General features: G+C 40.6%; 1 protein-coding gene across 1 annotated transcript; it reads left to right on the forward strand.

Annotated features, from left to right (window-relative positions):
• The first annotated feature begins 1,754 nt into the window (after nucleotides 1-1,754).
• AMMECR1L (AMMECR1-like) lies at nucleotides 1,755-11,705 on the forward strand. Its single transcript, XM_010075782.1, has 6 exons — nucleotides 1,755-2,199; nucleotides 7,331-7,441; nucleotides 7,930-8,044; nucleotides 8,786-8,876; nucleotides 9,855-9,951; nucleotides 11,171-11,705. Exons 1-6 carry the CDS (start codon nucleotides 1,793-1,795, stop codon nucleotides 11,280-11,282), a joined length of 933 nt encoding a protein of 310 aa, XP_010074084.1. The 5' UTR covers nucleotides 1,755-1,792; the 3' UTR covers nucleotides 11,283-11,705.
• The last annotated feature ends 7,247 nt before the right edge of the window (nucleotides 11,706-18,952 follow it).

The following is an 18,952-nucleotide window of genomic DNA, read 5'->3' on the forward strand; positions in this document are numbered from 1 at the left end:
GTGTCCCTCCGTGCCGCCGCCTGTGTTAGGCCCCGTGTGCCCGCTGCAGGGGTGGGACGAGGAGCGGACCTCTTCTCTGCCCCCGCCACGTCTGTCTCCCGTTTAAAAGGCAGAGTTACGGGTTCGAATGGGCACTTACTTTCCCCCTAAATGCAACCACGCTTCGTGAGAGCTCCGAGAGCCTCATCCATCCCAGGAGCTTCGCTGAAGCATAACTTCTGATAGGCACAGTAAAATGACCTGCTTACTTTGTGGAAGTTATGCTTTTGTTTTTCCTGTTATGTGGGGTGGTTTTTGTTATGAAGGTAGAGATCAAAGGGAAAAGGATAATTTTCATTAGGTCTTGCAGATTGTTCCTTATGCAGACAATCTTTCCCAAACGTTGAGAAGGGGATTCCCAAACAGAGTGTCTGTGCTTTCTGTTGAGAGGCTCACCTCTCAGCGCGTCTCATACTGGTTTCAGGTCAGTTTGGATGGCTGCTAGGGTGGCTGATGAAACTCCATGGATAAAGTTACTTGTTGGCAGGTGCAGAGAAGGGAGGGAGTGGTCAAACCATGAACTTCAGGAGGTATCGCATCCCACTGTTCTGTGCGTGTGCTGTCGGCTCAGCCAGCAGTTAGATACTGGGGAGAGCTGGAGGGATGCTCTGGTTGTTGAAGGAGTAGTAGCCTGGTATGCTCAAGAGCTGAGTGTGACTTCAAGTTCTCTGTGGTGTTCCCTGCGACACATGTGTCTGTGCTCTTAGCCCCATTTGACACATGGAGAGCTGTTTTTCCCTCCCTTTGTGTGTTTAGATCTCATGGTGACAAAGGTATTACACTTAATTAAGTTCCCACCCTTGACGTGTGGTACTTGCCTGTCATCATCTTTCATTTTTCTGTCTGCACAGGCTTTCCTCCCTGTATTTGTTCCACCCCTTCTTGTGATGGAAGAGCTACCACCATTCTCTTCTTTGCAAGCAAAACACTGTTCTGTTTTGTTGTTGGTTTTTTTTATACTGTATCTGTTTCCTCCTGTTACTGTTCAGCCTGTGCACAGTCTTAGCTCTTCCTCTCCTGCATATCCTGACTCAGTTACTTATGAGCACTATTGATTTGCTTAATCCCAGCAAGGAAATGCAGATTCTGCTTTGTGGGGTCCGGAAAATAGTCCGTTGTGTAGAAAATGGTGGTTTAGTGCTTGTAGCTTCTCTTTGTGTCTTGCTTAGGCTAGCGCTAAATCAACAGCAGTACCCCTGGGAGTCCAGCACTGAAGGTGTCATTCAGAGTTGTCACTGTTCTGTCGAGAACGGGGAAGGGAAGTGGTTGTTCAGTGGCTTGTCTGCCATTGTGCAGACATTGACCGAGGGGAACGGGTGATGCGGAAAAGTAGTGGATGGGGCATCATTTGTAGTCCAACGTCTTTTTGTCTTTTTCTCTTCTGTTCTCCCCTAGTTTGGCTGCCTTTATGGAAAGGCTGGTTATGGTTTTATTGTGATGAGATGCCTCAGTACACCTCACCAATAACTTTAAAAGTGTGATTTCATGCATGTTATGTACACAGTCTTTCAATTTATGTGTTGAAATACCCATTCTGCTTGCTGAACTGGCTTTAGTTCTGTACTTAGTTGCACATTGCAAGGGTTTTCTTCCTCTTTTTGTTGCAAAAGCAAATGTCTCTGACACCTTAGCAGAAGCAAGGAAGCAGCTGTTGGTTTTCCACCTGTAACTGTTTTGTGTATTGCTTTTTTTTCCCCCACCCCTTCTTTCGCCAGGGTTCTGCAGTGCTCCAGGCAGCAAGTTTTGAAGCAGGATGGGAAAAAGACGTTGTGTTCCTCCCCTTGAGCCCAAGCTGGCAGCTGGCTGTTGTGGGGTAAAGAAGCCCAAATTGTCTGGGAGTGGAACGCACAGTCATGGGAATCAGGCCACAACTGTACCAGGCTCCAGTTCAGGTCCTCTTCAGAACCACCAGCATACCGATGGGAATAATGGAAGGGAGAACGTATCTGACTTGACTTTGGGCCCAGGCAATTCCCCAATTACTCGAATGAATCCCACTTCAGGAGCTCTGAGCCCTCTCACTCGGCCCAATGGAACTGCCAACAGCACCAAGAACCTGGTGGTGACAGCGGAGATGTGCTGCTACTGCTTTGATGTACTCTACTGTCATCTCTATGGTTTCCCTCAGCCACGACTTCCTCGATTTACCAATGACCCCTAGTGAGTAAATCCTTGTGCGGGAGGAAAGCTGAGAAACCGGCATCCAGAGCTGTGGTTTGGTTGGGAAGGGGTGAATGGTTTCCTCTGGGGAATGGGAAAACTGGTATGCAGGGAGGAAGGGGGGTGTTTTGCTGCTTGCTTTGTCTACCAGAAACAAAAAATGATGCACTATAAATGGGCAAAAGAGTAAAAACGTTCTGTTATGTTTGTTGGTGGAGATGAGTGGAGCTTTAAAGAGTGGCCTTCAAGTGGGAACATGCTTGGCTCTACAGAAAGAGAGCTAGGCAAAATATGAGGAAGTGTGGCGCTCCTTCAGCTCACAGTCTGATGTGTTGCATGAGACGTTGCATACTTTATTGAGGAGTGCAAACCCACTTCATGATAACCTTCTGCTAAAGTTGGCTCCCTTCTGTATAAATAGAATTCTCTGCAAAAATTTAACTGTACTGTGCTTCCTGTAAAATTGTACTGAAAGAATGAGTGAAACTGAAATTAGAATTTTCAGAAAACAGTAAAATAATGTCATTAATTTGAAGAGGATCCTGCTTCGAATGTCAGGCACTAACTTGGTGAAGGGACAAGGGGAGAGACTTCCTTCTGCGAAGCAAATGGAAAGGCAATAAAGTAAGAAGTTGAAACAAGTTCCCGGCTCATCCTGAAACAAGTGCTGAGCTGGTAAGAACTGGACAAGGACTCTCGTGAGGGTGTTCAGTTGTCCAAGCTAATGGGTTTAGCGGGGAGGGGAGCTAAAAATTTGCCAGTTGTGGAACTGAAAAACTGTGCTGCAGAGATAGCGCTAGTTGGGCTGTGTAGGGAGAAATGGAGAATTAATGGACGAAACCAGGGTTAAGATGAAAGGGGGTGGGTATAAGAAGAAGCAAGGCGAAGGATTTATGAAGGTATTTTGCTTTGGTGAGATTTAGCTAATGTTTATCTGAAGGTTGAATGTGTAGGTGTGAAAATGTTAATGTTGTTAAAGTGTTTGGTGGAAGAGTTCTGTGGGAAAGACCATTGACAGATACACCTTTCGACACTCCTCCAGGGGCCACCTCCAGAGCAATATACAAAATAAAAAGTTATTGACATCCTTGATTTAAGTTAATTAATTTTAAATTGATGTACAGGAACAATGGCTTAAACAGGTCAAGGACTTTTTTTGTGTATTGAATGTCTCTGCACCTTATTGGGTGCCAGTTTCGACGTAGGTTGCACTTCCGAGCAGTTATTCTCCAAGCAGGACTATGGATACATCTTCTGGCTGCTACCGCAGACTAAGCTGTTTAGTATTGTAAATACAAGTGAATGGAGAAATACTCTGGACTGGAACGTAGAATAGTTCCAGGGACTCTCCAAACTGAAATATTTCTGTTATTGTTTTTCATACCTAATCTAAGTAGGTTCCTTTTAGAAACTGATACATTAGTCTGTTTACTTTTCCACTTGACATGCAAAGGGATATTTTTGCAGTTGTTCTGCTCTTAAGTCAATAAGAGAGATTGTTTTATACAGATTTGTTATTTTGGCATTAAAGGAGATTTCTAGCTGGATTTTGTTGCTGTTTCAGTTGACTAGTTTCAAAAAGGGCCTTCTTTCAGGAATCTCAGCTGTTGGAATTTTCTGCCCAAATTTGAAAAGTTAAAAGTCATTAGTTGGGCACTTCTGTGCTGATAATTTAAGTCTTTTAGATCAGCATTCCAAAGCAAAACCAGCTCTTTTCTTCCTCTCTGGGCAAATGCTTACCTGAATTTTCTTGTGTTTCAGCATTTATGGTGTTGCTGCTTAGAGCCAGTTGTATGCACCCCAGGGAAAAGCATGGGGTTTGCTCTCTTGTAGAGCAGCACCCAGGGATGATCTGTCACACTTGTGACACTAATGTAATGAACTTTAAGCCAAATGCTACAAAAATAGAAGAGTAAGCAAAGTGAAAATACATAAATAATTTGCATTGTTGTCTTTGTAACATAATTAATGTCTATAAAAGAGATCTTTGAACAAAGCAAAGGTGTATACCAGAAGTCTTTCTGGAGAGACAGAAAAGAGACTGTTGACGGAAGGAACAGAAAGATGCACAGGTTTGTCCCGACCTGTTTCTCTGATAACAGATCTTTTAAATTGGTGCTGAACTCTGATGTAAAGATAGAAGTACTCGTGAAGGTCAGGCTTCTGCATAAACATGGAAATAGCATAAAAGGTACAAGGCTCATGTTGGAATTAACTTGGCCAATGAAGAAAATATCCCCTTTGCTAATCAGGTAATTTTGAACCTGTATGGCACACATGTAGTTAATTGGTTGCTTCTTCCAATTTTGTACTTCAGTCTTTGTTTTGTTTTTTTTTTTTTAATAGTAGGTATTACAAACTGGTACTAAAACTAGACCATGCAAGTTTCTAGTTGCCCTGCAAGACAAATAATAAGACATTTGCATCATGAAATCGGTAGTGTAACAGATTTTTCCCAGTACAAGCTAAATTCTGATTTGAACAAGCTGTATTTTGCTACTTTAAAATTCCCTTTGTAGTTGCAATTGGAGAAGTTAGATTTTAGTTGCTGAATTTCCCCTCTCCTCAGCCTAGCGAACTCCTAAGTAGGATGTTGTGACTGGGGGAGAGATGGTTGCCATCATCTCCTCTGGATATGACAGCAAGACGTTTTTAAGTGCTTTTCGGTGAATGTGGGCAAAAGATTGTCGTGACTTTTCTCAGTATGTCTGGGAAATACACTTTTCAGGGAAAACAATTGATGTAGTGTCAGCTGGACCTGCTATTTGCTAACTGAATTTATTCTTCAGATACAAGAAACTATCTTTTCTGCAGTAAAAAACTTTATAATAGTGAAATTTTATATACTTGTATTAAAAAAAAAATCTTTTTTTAGTGCCTCAGTTGATGTGACCACAGTCAAAAATTGTTTAAAATGTGCTTTAAGATATTTTAAAATATGACAGCCTTCTGAATGTAATTATCTTGTCCTTTCTGTTAATATCTCTTCTATTAGAGACGCAGGAAGCTGTGTCACAGCTCAGTGGAAACTTTTTTTTTTTTTGGAAGGGGAAAGAGGTGAATTGGAAATGTGAACGTGTAATTTGAATCGAAGAAGAGAAGGAACTTACTTAGATTTGTATTCTGTTACTGATGCTTTTCATTTTCTCTGTTCCTTTTTCTGTTTGGGGTGTCACATGGGCTAAGTAATGGTTTCAAAACTTTAATTAGATTAAGTTAAATTTCCACTGAGCTTGTGACAGCAATGTTTCTCAGAAATCTCCTTTGTAAGTTTAGTATCTTTTTTTTGGTAAGCTTTCTAATGTCTTTTCTTACACTCCATTTCTGTTTTCTGTTTCAACATTCGGTAGCTAGATGAAAATGTGGAGGAATGATATCCTGAAAGTGCCTTGAGCTGTTGTTGGAAAATTAGAACAGTAAATCATCTGTCTTGGTCAAGCAGCCATAAGGTGGCCAATGGTTGCGGAACAATGTTTCTGCTTCTTCTGTGGGCAAAGTACTTCACAATTATCACTTAGAGGCTATTTGCTATTTTGGGTAGTACTTCTGCTGCTGGTCACAGCTGGTAACTAGATCCTGAATGATGGATTTATGCTGTGACAGTGTTTTTTAATTCCATTGTTGATCTGAGGAACATCACTAGGCATTGCTTTATCACTACATTTTAAATTGTGTTCTGAGTACTTAAACATAAGAAGCTCTGTTGCCTGTATTTCAGAAATCATCTACACTCCATGCTGGTTTTGTTGTCTGAACAGAATCTCTTAGTATTCTTTGTAATGTTTGCTGCAAAGATATATTGCTTACAAGAGCTTCAAGAGTTTGAGGAAAGTAAGTGTCTGAGGTCTGTTGTAGAATCAGTTACTCTGTCTTCATGTTTTAGAACTCCTGTAAATGATTGTTTAATCTCAGAAAATTACTTTCTTAATGCTGCATGTTTTCTATAATATTACTTATGTTTTAAAGTTCAATAGAAATTTACAGACTGATGTTTGGAATCACTAATGACTAACTTTCTCATTTATGCTTGACCACATGTTGTATTAAGTACTCTGTAATCTGAAAAAGTAAGATCGTTCATCCTGTTTTTATCATTAGATCAGCATCAGTTGCCTTGTGAAATTTTCCAGTTGTTCAGATGTTCTTATAGACCTCCAGCCACCACTGTCCTTTCTTTAGTGTTTCTCTCTACAGCTGTTTGCAATTTCACTTCTCTAGAAGTGAACTTTTTGTATTTAATATTCACAGTCATCTTTACCTGCTTTACCTCTTCTCAGAGCTCTTCTGAATACTGTTGTTCTGAACTTCTTGGTTTTTGAGGCTTAATCATAGCTTACAGTTTAACAGATTGAAATGAGCCTGCTGAATCTGAGAATCTACTGTTACACCTGTAAATTCATGGTAGTAGACAGGAAAATGGAAATCCATGTGATGTTTGAGTAGGAACAATATAGTAATTTAGATATGCGTTCAACAGGAGAGAATCTGTGTAAATACAAATCAAATGTAAGGTAAGCAAAAGATGTGAACATAAACTGTTTGAGCACTAGGGATGGACCCAGAAGTCAGATCCTCATCGAAATAACAGGGAAAAAAAACCCTAGGCTTGCTTTTTAACCTTTAGGAAAAAAAAAAAAAAAGCTTTTATTGCAAACCTGAATTATAGATGATTTGTGGAATGCTTGGGGATCTTTCAGGTTCGATGGCACCATGAATAAGTAATCTTACTTGCTTCACCTCTGTTAATTTTGATGTGGGTTGTCATGTAAACTAGTGGATGCTACTAAGTGAGGCCATTACTCACAGAGGTGACCAGCGGGGTCAAACAACCATATCACTCATTAGAAGACAGCGCAGAGTCTGGGCAGGAAGGAGGTGGTGGAGAGCTTACAGAGTACTGGCGGTGAGAAAGGAGTGTGCCCAAAAGGTGGGGGAGATGTTGGGTTTTGCATTTGGGGGTGTGTGGGTTTTTGTTGTTGCTAGATAGCAGGTGAGAAAACATGTCTATTGGGGTTTATTAGAGGAAGAGAGAGCAAGTGCATGTATACATGCTTTTTTACACCTTGTTGGTCTTCCCCTAGCAACCAAATATCTCTAGAGGCTGGAGTATTTCTCTTTTTTGCTGTTTCAGTCCACTTTTTGTGACGTGGAAGACGGGGCGAGACAAGCGGCTGCGTGGCTGCATTGGGACCTTTTCAGCCATGAATCTTCACTCAGGACTCAGGGAATACACATTAACCAGGTAATTATGTTGAAAATTAAATCTGAAATGAGTTTAATTTGCTGAAGATCTATAAGGATTCCAGGTTAAGATATTGATCAATTAAGATATTGATTAAGATCAACACCGTTCAATTTAATATGCTTCACAATAAAATAAACTTGAGAAATGTATGATGCGGTGAGGTATCAGGATTTAGTGGAACATCTTTGCATGTTTCGTTCACATTTTAAGGCTAATGTCAAATCTGTTTTGCATACTAACAGTTTTGACATCTTACGTAGCACGTAATTACTCTGCAACTACAGTAACTGGAGGACAGCATCAGGAACCTTGCACTAGTATTTGCGTATTACAGTTCATTAGATTAGGAAGAGATGCAAATTGCTTTCTCTGCAGTAGCAAAGAAGAACATGTTTCACGGAGGCATCATCAAAAAGGGAGTAACTGAGCATCTGACCTTTAATTTGGTGCTTCTATTAGGCAATATATCTTCTCTTCCCATTTAGTGCACTTAAGGACAGCCGATTTCCCCCCCTGACCCGCGAGGAGCTGCCCAAACTCTTCTGCTCTGTCTCCCTCCTCACTAACTTTGAGGATGCCAGTGACTACCTGGACTGGGAGGTGAGAACAGGTGCATTTGGAACTCTGCATCACTCTCTCGTTCCGTTCGGGTTCGGGTTAGTACATGGTGATGTGTCTCCTTCGTTTCAGGGGTGTATGGGTATTGAAACTGGGAAAAGAAGAAATGGGGCTGTAAAAATAGAAGGGAGGAAGAGGGCAGGCTAGGAGTATGCTTTTGGTTGGGAGGAGATCTGAATGGGAATAAAAAAGACATGAAAGTGTTTTATGGATTTGGCCCAATAGCAGATGGTTGTAAATACCTACATAAAAACCTGGGAAGTATTTTGATGCCATGAATAGAAACTGTGAATAAAAGTACTTAAGACTGAAGGTATTGATCATTTTCAGGACCTTGTACTTGGAACCTTATTTAGTTCAGGAAGGATTAAATAGATGTTGTGCCTGGGTTATTTTAGGCATGATTCTTGCGTAGAGAGCTTGTCTTTCTTGCCCAACATAAGAGACAGAAAACCATGAGACTTCTGACAAGACTTACTTCAGGAGAGGTGGCAGGGAGACTGGTTAGGCTCGTCTGGGAAAGGTGGCAGAGGTCCTTTATGCTCCTAAGAGAGCTACTTGTGAGACCTGCCTGGCAAGGACAGGGAGGGGGAAGAATGCCCTTACCCAGGCAAAGCCAAACTGGCCATAGAGAGAGATACGCAGTGTTGTGGGAATGACAACTCCATCATGGAGTCAGTGCTAGCAAACACCTCTTATTTGGCTATTCATTTCCATCTATAGGTTGGGATCCATGGGATCAGAATAGAGTTCATCAATGAGAAAGGTGTGAAACGCACAGCCACGTATTTACCTGAGGTTGCTAAGGAACAAGGTGGGTTTGAGATGGCAGCCAAACATGTCAACATATTGTGTCACAGAATTGGGTAACATAAATCTATGGATTTTGGGTTTGGATTGCAATGCTATCCTCATAGTAGTGCCTTGGAGCCACCAGGCTTAATCTGGATAACTGACAACTGATAACGGCTGCTGCTGGGTTTTCATCTGGCCTTTCTCTCATCGCACATCTGTGCACAGCTGTATCTTAGTGTAAAAATGTTTTAGGGCTTAAGAAATAGAGGATCTCAAAGTATGGATCTTCCAGCTTCATTCAGCATTGCATCTTTCCTCTTCTATGTTTCTCCCACCAACTAGGATAACTGCAGGCTGCACAGCACCAACAGGAGAGTCCCTTTCCTCCTCATTCTTGCTAAAGTAGCATCCTCCAGATGAGGGCAGGAAACAGGGCCCCTCTGGAGCACACTTCCCACTCAAATATAGTAGCGGTCACCATGGTAACTGCTCAAAATATTGCCTCCTTTCCTCCACCTAGCAGAGTGGAGTGGTCGCATCCTCCTGGCTCTGGGGCAAAAGACTAAGGTAGGAATTTTAACTCTGATCTCTCACATAGCAGTGCACTGTGCTATCACTAGAGCATCAGGTTGATCCCAATTTGTCTATGTAAAGAGCTAAGTATTATTTTAAGGCCTAGGGAGCTAAACTGAGAGTGGCACGTGATAAAAAGTTTGGGGTCCCTGCAACAGAAGCAAGGCACGGACCTTTATAAGAAGAGAGGTCAAATGGAATTACTGTTTTATAGAGCAGTTCCAATATGAGCTAAAAGGGGTTGGCATGTGCAGATAGTGTGCATGCATGAGACCATGTATGTCCAGTTCAACACTGGTATTTCTAAAGCTCAAAGTTTCCTGTTTAGTTGTTTGCTTTTCTAGAGGCCTTTTAATGCATCTCTTATCTTTCTGAAACATCATTTTTATATTGAAACATTTCCCTTGCTTCTGTTTTTCAATAGACTGGGATCAGATCCAGACCATAGATTCCTTACTCAGGAAAGGTGGCTTTAAGGCTCCGATTACCAATGATTTTAGGAAAACGATTAAACTCACCAGGTAAGGTAGATACATTTGTCATCTTTTAATTTTACTTTATAGTGTTTTGCGGGTAATTTAAAGTATTTGTGCTTGATATAAGTCTTCATGCCTCTTTCAGATGAGAGATGTAGTCTGAAACACAAAATTTTAAATGGCACATGTTAAGCATAAATGTATATGGAATGAAGCGCAATATGTTCAGTCCATTCAGGATTGAAGTTAGCATTTTCTAAAAGAAGTGCCAGTGGTTTTAATATTGTCATCCACATGAAGGATCAAGAGAGGCAGAATCTTTGACAGTTAAAAAGGTTGATTTTTCAGTATCTTTACAAAGGACTTCCTTTTCTCAGTGTGCTCATCTGTGGATGGTGTAGCTACTTGGAGGTGACAGCTGTCTTAAAATGAAACCACACTCAAATTTGGCTGGTTTTCAGAATTGGCTTGCTTTTCTATACCCCCAGCTGTCCTATTGGTTTCAGCTCCCTTTATGTTAGTAAAAATTGGGACATTCTAGTTTTGTATAGAAACACTGATTTATCAGGTCGTTCCTTACCTCTGGAGACATGAGGTGGATATGTAGGGGTTTTTTTTAACAGGAGAGGATAGGATGAAGGTTTTTATGAAAATCTGGTGTAACATGGACTTACTGCAATTCGTGACCACTTTGAAGTTATCTGTTGTGTAGCATGCTTTAGAAGCACCTGGAAATCTCCAGTCTCTCAGAAGGGACTTAACATTTTGTGAATTCTGATTGTACAATGTGGACTAAGTCATATATATGCTCTAATAAACCTCCCTTTACCCAGCTCTTCATCATTTTCTTTCACTAGCCTTTCAAATATGAAGATAACCACAGAAGTAAATAACAGTGAAATACTGGTTATTTAGTCTCTGAGTCTTCTTCCAGCAAACTCTTCATGCCCTTTTTTATTTCCACAGCAAGTGGATAAGAAGAATACAAACTAATCATTTGTTTCCTGTGTGCTACTTCAGGAGTCCCCTTAACTATGATTGCCTTGAATAGGGCTCAGCCTTTGGGACACTGAAGCTCATTCAAGCTTAGATGGGTTGTTCAGACTACGGCATGAGGCAATAGCAAACAAAGTAGTTTATGAAGTTGGTGGGTTCCTCTTGGTTGTTATTGTCTGTGAGCTAAAAGGTGATTAATGTTTTTATGTCTCATCCCTTCATATTGCATAGTCTGTTTACATTATTTTTTCTGACGCTGTTCCCACAGGTACCGCAGTGAGAAGGTGACAATCAGTTATGCAGAATACATGGCTTCCCGTCAGCATTGTTTCCAGAATGGCACTCTTCATGCCCCTCCCCTCTACAATCATTACTCCTGACACACGGCTGCATGACCAGTCCCACTCCCCAGTTGCTGCCAATGGCTACGACATAATTGGGGCAGATGCCTCCTCTTCCTGGTCCAGTTACTTCTACTACTGCACCATTTTATGATGCTAGCTTCCGTTGCCAAGTCTGCCTTCCAGCTGACCTGGGGGGAGGATGAGAGCATGACAGAACTTCAGGGGCCCAAGCCTTATCTCAGCCTTCCCTCCGAACGGGGGTTCAGTTAGATTGGGGCTCCATGCCTACGAACTGTTGTGAGGTGCAGAAGACCTCTAGGAGTGAAAGTGCCACTTCAGACTGATCTGTTCTTGTGTGTTACCGACGCTCCGGAAACTTGAGTTGTTCGTTATGGAAGCCCCCCAGATCAAGTAGGAGCATTCCCCTGGCAGCCTGGGCAACGGAGTCCAATAAAACATTTTTTAGGTTCTTTTTAATTTTTTTTAACCTCTGGTATCTGTTGTGTACTGAGAGCTGATTGCAGTCCCCGCACATCACAGGTGGACCTTATGATATTGTGGAGGGTTGAACATCTGGATAGCACCCCAGCTTCACAGAGAGCAAACACTGAAAGATGTGAAAAACCTTTGGATGGTATTGCAGATTAATCTATTATTTAAATAAACCCTAGAAGGCTTTAATTGTCAGATCCCACTGTGGGTTGGATTCTCCAGAAATCCTCTTGGTTTACAGTTTTCTGGGTTTTTAGACAGTGCTTTGTAATGTAGCCTGCTACGAAACAGAATGCTGTTATACCAGTAAGAGAGCAAAATGGCACATGCTGTATATGGGAAGGACAAGGTACCTGAGTGTCCCTGGACAGTCTTCTCTGTTATGACCAAGTTCTGTGTCCAAACATTTGTAATGGAGCCTGATTACATTCGGGATGGGGAGGGATTTGCAGGGCATTGACTCTAGTCATACAAGTGAGACTAGTGACTGAAATTTGTTTTAACTTAAGCTAACAGTCTCGGGGACCTTCCTTTTGACAGGACAGCCACTTTCTCTGGTGTGACTATCAGTCTTGAGAACTGTGAGTATTCCAGTTTATAGCAGGCCTGTGGAATAGAGCTATTTAGTTGAACTGGTAAGTTGTTACCTTACACGGTGTAGTCATTACCACATCGAGGCAATGAGTGGGGAAACCTGTATTACCCAAACTGTGTGAAACTTCTGTGCATTCTGTATTTCTTCTCCCATCATTGATGATTACAAGAAATACTCTCTTCTAAGAGGAACATAAGCTATCGAGTTGTTATTAGGGAGTGTCATTGAGGGATGTCATAAACTCTAAATTATAACACTCTCAGTGAGGTCACTGTACTTCAAAATATAATTGGGGGGGGTGGTTGTGTTCCAATTTTCTGGAGCATCAACAATGATCAGGAAATGAAGTACAAGTGCATAGCAGAGTAATGGCTATTTGGTTGCATATATCTTTGAAGTTTGCTTGTGTGTGGTAATGATAGCTTTTAAAATTGTCTGGTGTTTCAAGCCTGACATTCTCTCCTGGCATGGCAGCGAACAGGGCTGGTAGAAAGCGCAGAACTGCATGCTGCTGCTCCTTCTGGGCCTGGAGAAGCAAACAGAATTGTGCAGTTTGGCTTCATGTTGGTGTAATGTTCTGCTGGAGGAGAGAGACGTGAGGGAAAGGAGGGGGTCCTGTTCTGGATAACGGTGCAATATCGACCCAGCTTTCCTCCCGTACTGGGTCATTCTTATAAATTGCCACTTTTCTCTTGTGATGTTGTTGAAAAAGCAACTGAAGATTAAGGGATTGTTTCCTTATTTCCTGCTGCTGAGAATAAATCGGTCTTGTTACAAACTCAAGTGGTTTGTAATTACTCTCCCAGGTGCCGTGTAGTGATGGGGGAGGGTGAGGTCAGCTCTGGACATACCATTCACCTTTCAGCTATCAAACAATATGATACATAGGGCTACACTCATTACTGTTCAAGTGTTCTATGTTAGAATTTAATTTCTAAAAGGTTTAAAAAAAGCAAAAAAATGGTGCTAAAACTTCACCCCTGAGCACGCTCAGTGAGACTGGTCATGCAGGCATATAGTGCCAGGCTTTTCAACAATACTGTTTCTTTTTCAAATGTTTGCCCTGTTCTGTGTCTTCAACAGTGTATAGTGTTTTCTTGATTTCATTTTATTTGAATAGGGGATGACTAAGGGGCGGGGTGGGGAGGGTTAGCTGTCATTTTTAAAGAACAGAATTTCAGGATTGAGTGACTTGGTTGGTTTAAGCCTGAAGTGGGCTAGATGGTGTGGGACTGGGGAAGCCTTATCCTCTCCCCACTTCCATTTCCCCACTCAGTCTGTTTAAAAAAAAAACAAAAATGCCTCTAAATACGTACTGTGTTCTTGTCTTGTTGCAGTGAGAAGAGAAGCTAGTAAATCAGAAACACTGGTCTGCTGCCTAAAAAATAGGCCCTCTCAAGCTTTAATCCCATAAGGGTCCAGCTACGAAATCAGTTGAAAAGTGTGTCAGTAGTTAAGCTAGTTCAGAAAAATGTATGACAAGGACAAGTGGTCTCAGGAAATAATCCCATTTCTAGATCATTACATGGCAGCTATGCATAAGGATGAAAGAGGTGAACTAGAAACAAAACGTACTTTGAGTTGCCTCAAGATGGAAGCAACCAAAATCAATGACCAACTGATGTGAGAATTCCTCTGTGGTTACTTGGCTGGAACAGGAGGTTAGAACTACTCCTTCTCAAAGCAACCGTTACCTGGCTTGATGTGGATTTAACTCATCCTTAGAAGCAAGTGCCTTTTGGTCTAGAAGGGCTTATTCTCATGACAACCACAACTGAGAAATAATCTCACTGCAATTATGAATTGTCTATGTTTTACAGTAGCTACAGGAGAATGTCTTTGATCACTGGAGTCTGTCAGTGTTGGAATGTTTCCACTGTGAGGTTCTTAATTTTTTTTTCTTAATGTTCAGCAGTCAATCTCAACTGAGGCCATTTCAGTTTGGGAATGTTTTATAGTCAAAATATCACATATCTACAATTTATCAGAAAAACAACAAAAAAATCTGTAAGGAAATCTAAGAGTTCATTTTAACCTCTGCACAGAATAATTTGTTTTCATAGAACATTAACAAACATCTGCAATCTTCACTGACTATTAGTGCTGTTTTCTGTTTGTATTCTGGAAACTACATGTTTTGTTGGGTTTTTTTGGTTAATTTATTTCCTTAAAGCAGAAGACCTCTTTTGACCTTCAGTGCAGAGATGTCAGACCAATTCTTTGTATTACACTTGGTTGCCTCCTACCTATATAATAACTTCTGAGTGTAAATAATTGAACTCTATCCTCTAATGAAGTATTGTAGAGAATAAATCATAATGGATAAAGATTATTTGTACTGTCCTCTTTGTATGGTTTCTCACAGCCTCTATGGGGGATAAGATGAAATCTTTCTCATCTAGAAAGATGAACAATATACTACATGTATGAATACCAGACCTCTACATTACATTAAATGTTCAGAACCAGGGAGGTTGCCAGAATGGGATGACAGCTGCTTAGAAGCACAAAAATAGTCAAGACAGGCTCGCTAGAAGAAAGTGAGGAAGAATAGTAGGAAAATAAAATTTTAAAAAAAGATTAAATGTTTCATTAATAATGGCATAGCAAAGTATCTTTGCATCCTGAAATAATGTTTGCTTGACAATAACTCTCTATTAGTTGTCATGATATAAAGCATATGCAGACAGAATTCTATGTCGTATTGAAAATGCTGAATTTGTCAGTCTGGCTTAAACTACCAAAATCATTCTTTGATTTTTTTTGTCTTTTAAAATGAACTAATGAAAACAGATTATCTGTATTTCACAAGTTTAGTCTTCAGATGATCTAAAAATTTTATTTCAGGAAAAAGAAATGCCCATCTTTCTGGATTCTTACAAAATATTTTAATGTTTGCTTTGGGACAGGATCAATTGCTTTGTGTAATAGTTTTGATGTACATACCGCTGGCTTAAATGTCTTTTCCATACACTTTCAGGTTATTGCTCATCTTTTATCTATGGCAGATGTATAGTTAAAGATCGTAAATTTCCTGTTTGTGGTTCTTGGGAAGGGCAGCCCTGGATATCAATAAAGACCAGGTATAAGACCCCTGCACCCCCCCAAAAAAAAACCCAACCAAACAAAGGGGGAGGGTAGTTTTGACTTAAATATTCCCAAGAAGCTCACTGACTTCAGTGCAACTACAAAGCAAAAACTTAATTTCAGAAAATATGCTTCTGGTACTAGTAAAGTTAGAAAGTAAATACCCTGTGCAACATGAGGAGTGGGTTGAGAAAGACTCTGTGGCTAACGTGATTTCCAGGTGACTTGTAAGTTCTGAAGTTAACCTTATAACTAGCATCCCCTGTTGTCGTGTACCCAGGTAAGTTATCAAGTACATTCTCTCAGCTTCTTTGTTGGCTAGAATACAGTGACTTATTTGTATATTTTATGGCATGTGTTTTTCCTTACTTGATTTTTTTGGTTTCACTTTGAAATGAGTCAGGCATCAAATCTTTGTCCAGTGTCTTTCATCAGAGGTTTTTTTCATGCATGTTGCTTTCTGTAACTTCAGTAACACTAGGCAGCTCACAATGAAGATGAGGCCAGGTAGAAGGCTGTGCATAGGACTGCACACTGAATAGTTCAATCCAGACTAAATATAAACCAGGATAATTCTCCAGAAAACACTTTCTTCAGTTCTCACTTCTGGTTGAAATAAGAAACAAAATTAATTAGTCATTTAGCACTCACTTCCTTCTAAAAACAAATTACAGAAAGGTTAGGAAAAATTTCTCCAAGATACTTCAAATGAAGAATACTTGAGCATTTTTATTCTAAACACAAAAAATAATTTTATTTTTAACAAAATTTATAGTATAAGCTACCTCATTGTGATCAACAACTGCGATTTCCTGAGGATAACAATTCAAACCAGAACACTTTCCCATGTGACTAAATTAATATTTATACTGTATTACAAGGATTGCTCTCAAACTGAATTGTAGTACATGGAGCAGTAGGATAGAAATGTTCCTGAACTGTTTTTGCTGCAATCTGGTAAAAGATGTCCTGTGAATACATTGGATCATCGCTCCCAAAACACAGAAAGCCCTGAAGACCGTGTTCCTTAAAGTATGTAACTACAAATTGACCAACATACAGATTATTGAACCATTTTTTCCCCTTTTTTATAGTCACCTAGACTACTCTTACTAGCTGATGAATTTTGACATAAATTTTGTATTATATAACCAGTGGATAGTTTAGAGGTCATCGCATATGTATTCAAAAACTTAACAGATCATGCAAGAGCCAGCTTTGCATCCAGAGGTGTATTATCACTTTATTACTGGGTATTCATTAAACTTTATATTGCTCATACATGTTCATTCATTATAGTTTTGGTTATATAATTTTAAATTGAGTAAAAATAAACAAAGGTAAAATGGTATGAAAACCTAAACCTGAAGAGTTAAAGAACACAGATGAAAAAGCATGTGTGTCTTGTGCTATCATGGCACAGGGTTTTCTGAGAGGGTGATGTTATCTCGACAAGGATCTACTCCTATCACATGCTAGAAATGTTGATGACAATGAAAAGAGATTAAGGTTTCAAAATCCTAATCTCATCACTTTTAATCCATCAAAAGCTGCATTTTTTTTTAAGTTGGGGGTTGTGACACTCCACAAAATACATAATTACTGCTAGAAAGCTCAAAAACTGCTAGGAAGATAACATTTCTTCTGCTGGTGAATTAGAAGGAAACATATTACAAAGTATGGTTATACTAATAATAGAACATCCTTGTTATTCATTTTTCCTACATGTTATTACACAGAGGTATTTAGCTAAGCTCTTTCTAAGATCTGTGCTGGTGCCATTAGTTGTTGCTGCATCTGTTTTTAAACTGTGGCAATGTAGAAATTTCCACAGTAGGTCCGTCTAACAAGCCACCACCTAAATAACATGTCTTCAGCAAGGGTCAATACTTTTTGCTCTGGAATATGGAATGCTAGAGGCTCTGTTCACAATAAATTACATTTGGCCAACTTTTTTTTTATTTTTTTATCAGTTCATTTTAGGATATGACAGGTAAATATGCCTGAAACTTCCTATAGTAATTAATTTCATTTTAATCTAGGTCATCTTTGGTTTTTATGTGCATTTTACAATCAAATTGATAAATGCTGAAACAGTCATTAGTGGGGAAGAAGCCAGTGCATTTTAAAAATAACAAGGAAAAGGTCAGGTACCCTGTTATGTTTGGTTTTTTGCAGTAGCTGAACAATAGTTACTGTGGTTTTTTAAGTGCATTTAAAAAAAAAAATTTAAAGGGGGGGAAGGGGTAGGTTCCATTCAGGAATGTTCTTATTTGTCTCTTACTTTACTCTTGAGACCTTAACCAAACACATCAGTGATAATGAACCTTTTATTATCATAATAAACTACACTTTCATTACAGGCTCTTCAGCTGTACCTATAAACTCTTGCAAGTATCTGGCTTTCTCTTAATTGTTTTAGTTTTTGTACACTGAAGTAGAACGGATCCTTGGGGAAAAACAAAAGTGAAACTAATAACTTAAACCTCTACAAGCTACCTACTGCTCTGAGAAGCACAATGTTCTGAGTAGATGGGTTATTTGAGAAGCCACCAAGATTCCATGTGATTTTAAATGCTTCTCTCATCCATCTGGCATGGATTTCCTTGTTTTCTTGTAAAACTAATTGAAATGGTTTCATGTGCCAGATGTTCCCTGAGATGTTTTCATTCCACCTTCCTGAATGCCTTGCTGCTTGCACCACTTAGCAAGTTAGTTTTCAGTCACTTCCTCTGCCATGCTCATTTATTTTAAATCTATTATTTGACCCCTTCATGTTCTTATAGTTTATTCTTAATGCGTTGCCTTTCCCAGCATGCAGGAAACAGTTCACCTCGGCACGGATGCAGGTTCATGAGGAGTGGTTTCCTCATAAATCCTCCAACAGCCCATTTCTGCCTCTCAGGGTGCAGGATGACACAGAAGGCTGATAAGATGATTACTTTAAGAGTCTCAGGCTGGTCAGGCGCTTACACGTGAGCTCTCCAGGGAAAGCACTACTCCCTAAGGTGGTAGTGTTCCCATGCCATGCTGTCGGCAGAGCTACCACCATTTTCAGCCTGCCTATGACTTTGAGGAGTCTGTAGACTACTTCTGCATACTCTGAAAAAGTAACCTCCCTCTCACAGGGTGTTATTGATTGTACCCATACTCCTTCCTCAGACTGAGGTACATGAATCCCAGTGAGCTAGGCAGAAATGCGGGTACGGACCGTTACATTTTCCTGCTGTCGAGGTCTGCGATCTAGCTGGAGCTGTTCTGGCAGCAGAACGGAGCAGGCTGTCCCTCCGGCATCCCCTGCTGCTGTGAGACCGGCGAGGATGACCGGCTGCCTCTGCCCCCGGCTGCTGCTGTGCAGGCTGGTGACAGGGACCCGCACAGTTCTGAGCTACCCAGTGACCTCCTAAATCACCAAACAGAACGAGACTCCCCGGGCTCTGCTCGGGTGAAAGCTGAGCGCGGTTCCCTCAGCGTTGGCGCGCAGGACGCGGCTCCTCCCCCCCGCCCTCCTTCCCGCCCAGCCGGGCCTGAG

Source organism: Pterocles gutturalis, unplaced genomic scaffold, assembly GCF_000699245.1.
Source record: "Pterocles gutturalis isolate BGI_N339 unplaced genomic scaffold, ASM69924v1 Scaffold51722, whole genome shotgun sequence".
Taxonomy (NCBI): domain Eukaryota; kingdom Metazoa; phylum Chordata; class Aves; order Pterocliformes; family Pteroclidae; genus Pterocles; species Pterocles gutturalis.